This window comes from Cynara cardunculus (assembly GCF_001531365.2).
Source record: "Cynara cardunculus var. scolymus isolate 2C chromosome LG 10, CcrdV1, whole genome shotgun sequence".
Lineage (NCBI taxonomy): Eukaryota > Viridiplantae > Streptophyta > Magnoliopsida > Asterales > Asteraceae > Cynara > Cynara cardunculus.
In genome coordinates, this window is record NC_037537.1 from 19,253,969 (window position 1) to 19,260,442 (window position 6,474).

The window sequence follows — 6,474 nt, forward strand, 5'->3', positions numbered from 1 at the left end:
GTGACATTTTTATTTATGCACCTATTTGATTTTATTTATTTATGTTTCATGTTTTGAGTTGGGGGACCTGATCCATAATTCCTATATAACCACAGGGACTAAATTAAAAATTTTCTCTTAATTAAACAACGCGGTAATCATTTTCTGCAGTTCCTAATTCTGTTTTTCAGTTTCTTTTAAGAGGCAAAGACTTCTATGTTGTGCAGGACATATCTCGATAACTTGCCAAGATTATGTCTTCTACTACTGGTGAGGCCGACAAATTCTCATCATTAACTTCAACACATGTATGCTATCATTTTTCTCTTGATGAGATTCAGTTTGCAACCAATGATTTTGATGATGAAGTGGTCATCGGAAGGGGAGGTTTCGGAAAGGTGTACAAGGGCTCTATTTGTATAGGAGAAACTAGTCATGTTGTGGCCATCAAACGATTGGATTCTATGTCCGACCAAGGGGCACTTGAGTTTAGAAACGAAATTGAGATGCTTTCTAAGTTGCGCCACTGTCACTTGGTATCTCTGATTGGTTTTTGTGATGATAACAAGGAGATGATCCTTGTCTATGAGTATATGCCCCATGGAACTTTAGACCATCATCTACACAAAGCTGATACTCCTTTAAATTGGGTGCAAAGACTAAAGATAGCCTTAGGTGCTGCCCGTGGATTGGATTATCTTCACACTGGTGTTGCCACCCAACACGGAGTCATACATCGTGATATCAAAAGCTCAAACATTCTTTTGGATGAGAACTGGGCAGCTATGATTTCGGATATTGGGTTGTCCAAGGTAGGCCCAACTAATCAATCATTTTCAGATTTTGATATTAGTGCCAGTGTCAAAGGCACATTTGGGTATCTGGATCCGAAGTATTTCTATACCAGAAGGGTGACAAGGAAAACAGATGTGTTTGCATTTGGGGTTGTATTATTTGAATTGCTATCAGGAAGGCGTGCAGTGGACGCACGTTACGGAGAAGAACAATGTAGTTTGGTAAGGTGGGCTAAAATATGTGTGAAGGATCGAAAACTATATCAATTGGTTGATTATAATATCAGGGGAACAATTTTTGCCAAATGCTTAAAACGATATGCTCAAATTGCATACCGTTGTGTGGATAGTGTTCTGAAAGAACGCCCTTCCATGACTGAGGTTGTGGCCTCACTTCAGCTTTTGCTAGAACTACAAGAGAAACATGACAATTCCACTGAATCATCAGGCAAAGTCCGGTTCGCTTGGAAGATTCATAAGTATCTAGTTCCCACTGCTAAACAAAACTATGGTATGCTCAAACTTTTCATCAGTCTTGTATTTGCATATATTTGTTTTCATTATCAGACAAAACTATAAAGCATTCATATAACTGAACTAATAGCATGATATAATGCCTGAGAATGCAAGAGATGTCTATCAAGTGTCTCATGTGGGCAAATATATGAGCAGTGTTTTTTCACTTGCCATCTTTTAAGTATTTTCTAACTTTGTTGGCTTTTTTCCTATTTTCGCTATTTTCTAAGATCAAAGTGGCAGTAGTAGTTCTCAAAAGAGTCTTGAAAACCATATGAATCTTCCCTCTTCAATTAACAAGGGCGAAAGCAATCATGGTGAAACAATGGAAGTGGCTACAGATATAAAGAAGTTCACGTATGTTGAACTGGAATGTGCTACGAGGAACTTTGGAACTGTTGCACTCTTGGTCAACGAAGATGAAGATGTTTCAGAGGTATTCGAAGGTTCGGATGAAACTGGATTGCCCATTGCAGTTAAGAGATTTCGTAACGACGAACATGGAAGTCTTAAAACGGTTGAGTACAATATCTAGTATATTTTACCCTTTCTATTGTGGCTTATTAGCATGAAAATGTGGATTAACTTTTCAAAGCTGTATGGAAAGAGAACTCATTCATATGATACTGTTACATATATCTCTTCATGGAAATCCACACAGTTATAAAACATGATCACTTTTGAATGCAGGTTGATTTGGATGTTTTAAAAGAACTGAATCATCCCAACCTTGTTAAGCTCATAGGATGCTGCATTAATATCGACGAGGTCTTCCTTGTTTATGAATTCATGCCGAAAGGAAACTTCTTGGATTGCCTGCAAAACAGTAATTAATTAACAAAACAAGCAACTCTATACATAAATCAGTTTAACTGGAGAATTTGATTTTCATCGGTTGTTGTAGGAACAATATTGAGGCTTCCATTGGTTACGAAGGTGAAAATAGCAGTAGGAATTGCTCGAGGGATGGTTTTCTTGAAAAAGAAACAACGTGAAATCCTTGACAACATGTATCCGAGAGGACTAGTCAGTGGGGTACAATCTGATCAGCTAGATCTTTTGCCATGCTATTAAGAATTCATAATCTAGTATGATTAATTTGTTTCACTTTTCACTGAACCCATATACCAAGGACTCAAATGTTAACCTATTGTCTTAGATTAGCGTGGATGCAAGTCTATAGGACATTGTTGAACTAAAGATTCATATTACGAGTATGTCTCAATAGCTTGAGCAATTCTAAGTGGGTGATTCCCTGCGATTCAAAAACAACATTATATGAGTTGTATGCTATTTTCATGTTACATTTTTGACATCCCTTGTTGGTTTTACCTACTTGCACATAATATAAATTTGCAGGGTTTTAAAGACTATGTTGCAGCTAGTGACTCTAGGCGTAAGTTACTTCATCCTCTTCCCCATACCTTCATACAAATTATCCATCCCTATCGTTGTGATATATAATTTGGTTTGTTATTATATATGCAATTACAAACATCTGAACGAAGATCACTCTCTCAGGGCCCTCAAAACCACAGACTGATGACGTAAGGATAAAACTGATCAATGACTATCGGCTTGACAGATGTAAGATAATGTTGGATGAGGAGGTATATCTGAGCTTTTTCATTATACATCCATTGTGTTGGTTTTTTGGGTACTAAACTAAGGACTAGAATTGATATGAAAAATATACCACTTATTGCTTTCAACGCGAGTAAACTCTTATTCTTTAAAGCAATTTCGCCCCCACCATATGTGCTTTGGATTCTTGGCAAATCGCTTCTCAAGATACAATGAAGCAGCCTGCGCATATCAATTAACAATAATGCACGGTTGTTGATATTCCGGGATGAATTAGTGAGTTAATTTTCAATGTTTTGAAGAAGCCTATAAATGTATTTCTATAGCAACATACTTTAGAGTAATCTGGTAGGAGAGAAAACAGAGAATTTTTATGTATATTGACAGCAAAAAGGATCATGAACCCGAGTTCGAGCCTGGGAGGGGAGTGTTGGCGACATTTAAGTGGGGCCATGTTTAGCCTCCAAATTTGTCGGGGATTAGTCGGGCTTTGGCCCGGATACCCTTACAAAAAAAAAGGATGTTGTATACATAGGGGTTTTAGTACTGACAGTTAAAACTCTCACAAAAAATTGGTGACACTTCAAACAGTCACATTATACATCTGTCCAAATTGTCACCAGAAAGTGACATATAAAAGGGTCACCTTTTCCTTTTGCAACATCGGTGCAAACTGTCACTAATTAGTGATTGCTAAAAGGGGTTTTTTCCTTTGGCGACATCTGCCCAAACTGTCACCAAAGGTGACTTTTCGAATGGTTGTTTTTTTTTCTTTGCTACACCCGCTACAATAAAATTGATTTATAGGATGCGTAGAATGTCTAAGCTTCCTAATTGAATTCTTTATAGAAGTAATTAGATTTATAGGACCAAATTATAAAATGTCCTATCTAAAAGCGTTACAATAGGTTTATAGGACGCTTTTAGACGTTTTAACAATTTTTTTAGGACACTTTTAAAATAAAGTATCATATATGCTATTTTATAGGAAACTTTTGAGAAGTATCATATAACACCATCTTTTTATAGGACGCTTTTTCAAATAGTGTCATATAAAATAGTTAATACGACACTTAATTTTAAAAGTGTCCTAAAAAGATTGTTAAAACACCTTAAAGCATCCTACAATTCTATTGTAATACTATTAGATACGATGCTTTTTGGTTTGGTCCTATAAACTTAAATCGTACAAAGTATCTTCATACGACGCTTCTAGGTTTTAGGCATCGTAAAAACCAATTTTGTTGTAGTGAACCGGTGAAACTGTCACTTATATACCCACTTCAGGTTTCATTTACAAAGCCTTTACCCTTCCTCTTAACTGTCTTCAAGGATACATGCGTTTTCTTCTTTGATTACCAAGTTGTTGTCTGTTTTTTGAAGTTCAGGTGCCATTTAAACAGTCTATGTTAACAACAGGTCTCTAGCGTAAAACTGCTCGCCCTCATAAAATTTGAAAATACAGTAGCTAGAATAGCATATATTTTACTAGTAATATATTTTTCTATTACTGTTTTGACACATCTTTTGGCTTTACCTCAATGCATGAAATATACAATTGCAGGATTTTACGGCAAAGCTTTCAAATTTCAAGAGTACTTACGATTTTGAACGTTATATGCAAGAACACAATAACCTCGTTGAAGGAGACTATTATCCTGGGCATGGTAAGTTACTTCAACCCGTCTTTCATACCTCCTCCGATCCCTCCCCACCGAGAAAAATTGAATTTCCCATTCCCATTTCCATCCGGATGGTAGTTTTTCTTGTGGTCATGCAACTGCATACTTCTGAATAAGGATCCTTTTTCAGAGCCCAGTCCCATTGAAATATTAGAAGACGATGTCTCCGGTTTTACAGTGGTATTCATGGAGGTGCTAATAGGGACAAAAATCTCTGATCATAAAGATTTGAGGAAGATTGATGATTATTTGAAAAACCAAGGAAAAAAGTCCTTGCGTCTTATTGCAGAATTATGTTTTAAAATCTGCGATGAGGTGGATTCAGAATCAAGGATACTAACAATCTTGGAGGAGTATGAGGAGCATATCAAAGAAGTACAATGGTTTATGGTTTTTCTAATTTCAAGTACAGTGTTTTAATACAAAATAGCAAAATTTAGAGATGAAACTTGGACCCCACCAGGGGCGCTGCCCCCAGACCCCGTCGTTTAAGGGCTTCGCCCCTAAATCAAAAATAAACTCAAACAAGTGTGCACTCCGCACCTTCCTTACTTGTTCGATATTTATCAAAATAAACTCAAGGACTTATTTGTTCCAAAAATTGTCCAATGAGTTATTTAACATGTTTTAAATTGTCCAAGGGCTTATTTGTTCCAAAAAATTGTCCAAGGAGTTATTTAACATGTTTTGGAATGTCCAAGGACTTATTTGTTCCAAAAATTTGTCCAAGAACTTAATCATTCTAAACACTAAAGTCCATTGAGTTTTTTTAGACTTTTCCCTGAAATAAAAGTCATAAAAAAGAAAACATATTTACCCAAAGATTATGCAACACATGCTCCAATTGCATGACTAACTCAAAGACCCGTAATTGGTTGAGACAAACCATTTTAATATGCAAATTTTCTCAAATACTCAACACATTTAATAAACATCAAATAAAACACTTAAATACCTCAAAATACCCATTTTGGCATTTACATAGTTTTCACAAAGCAACTTGAACTAATCTTGCTAGGTTTGGTTAAACCTAGTTTCCAAACCCATCTCTAGTTCCAAAATGATGAATATTTGAGATTCACAAGCAAACATCCTCAAGAAATCTTCTCAAAGCCATAAACCAAGCCAAAAGATACCAAAAATTATCCCAATATTTCAATTTCACCAAAAACCCCAAATTTAGATCCCAAAATACTAAAAATGCTTACCTCTTCCAAATATTTAGATGAACAAACATGATTCTTCAGTCTCCAACTCTTTCCTTCCATTTGCTCCAATAGCTCATAACAATCAACCCATCATGAAGAAGAATGGAAATGGAAAAGAAAACCCTAAAAATCGGCTTAAACCCGATCTAGGCGTGCGAGGCCACCTTTGGGGCGACTTAGGTCAGACCAAAAGTCGCCCGACCCCTTTCCAGGTCCCTCAGTCGGCCGCCCGACCGTCCCTAGTCGTTCCTCAAACGTTTTTTATTGTTCCTCGACCGTTTTACGATCGTTTTCTCGGGCGTTCTTCCGACCGTTTTGAGAAAATTTCGGGTGTTACATTTAGGGTGAGTGTGACTGATGTAGGAAGGTTTGATGACAAAATCAATGAACGAAATAGTTACGGTCAAACCAATACAAAAAGGAGAAACATAGCCTCCCGCAATCTCTTTCATGTTTGGTTGAAGTCCTTTCTCCTACCACCTTAAAGATTCCCCAATGCTAATACTCATTTGCTTCATCCCAATTTCAAAATTCACAACCCCTATATTAGCTTCAATCCACCAAGAAACAAAACAAAGTGCATCAAATCCATCTCTTTTTCTTGATTTTCTGAACATGGTAAAATAGTAATTACCGATTTTTATAAAAATGGTATAACATCAAGTTCTTTTTTCTTGTTTTTTGGTGCAAAGATCCCAAAGAAGTATCATC

At 36.5% G+C, this 6,474-nt stretch overlaps 1 protein-coding gene across 1 annotated transcript; it reads left to right on the top strand.

The window, feature by feature from the left end:
- Nucleotides 1-233: 233 nt before the first annotated feature.
- Nucleotides 234-1,824, top strand: LOC112520078 (receptor-like protein kinase FERONIA). Its single transcript, XM_025128380.1, has 2 exons — nucleotides 234-1,284; nucleotides 1,520-1,824. Exons 1-2 carry the CDS (start codon nucleotides 234-236, stop codon nucleotides 1,822-1,824), a joined length of 1,356 nt encoding a protein of 451 aa, XP_024984148.1.
- The last annotated feature ends 4,650 nt before the right edge of the window (nucleotides 1,825-6,474 follow it).

What these genes read in the sequence shown, in the direction of transcription:
- LOC112520078 (XM_025128380.1), top strand. Translation starts at nt 234, where the DNA reads ATGTCTTCTACTACTGGTGAGGCCGACAAATTCTCATCATTAACTTCA. An exon ending in CACTGCTAAACAAAACTATG is followed by an intron (nt 1,285 to 1,519) that starts GTATGCTCAAAC and finishes CTATTTTCTAAG; the next exon opens with ATCAAAGTGGCAGTAGTAGT.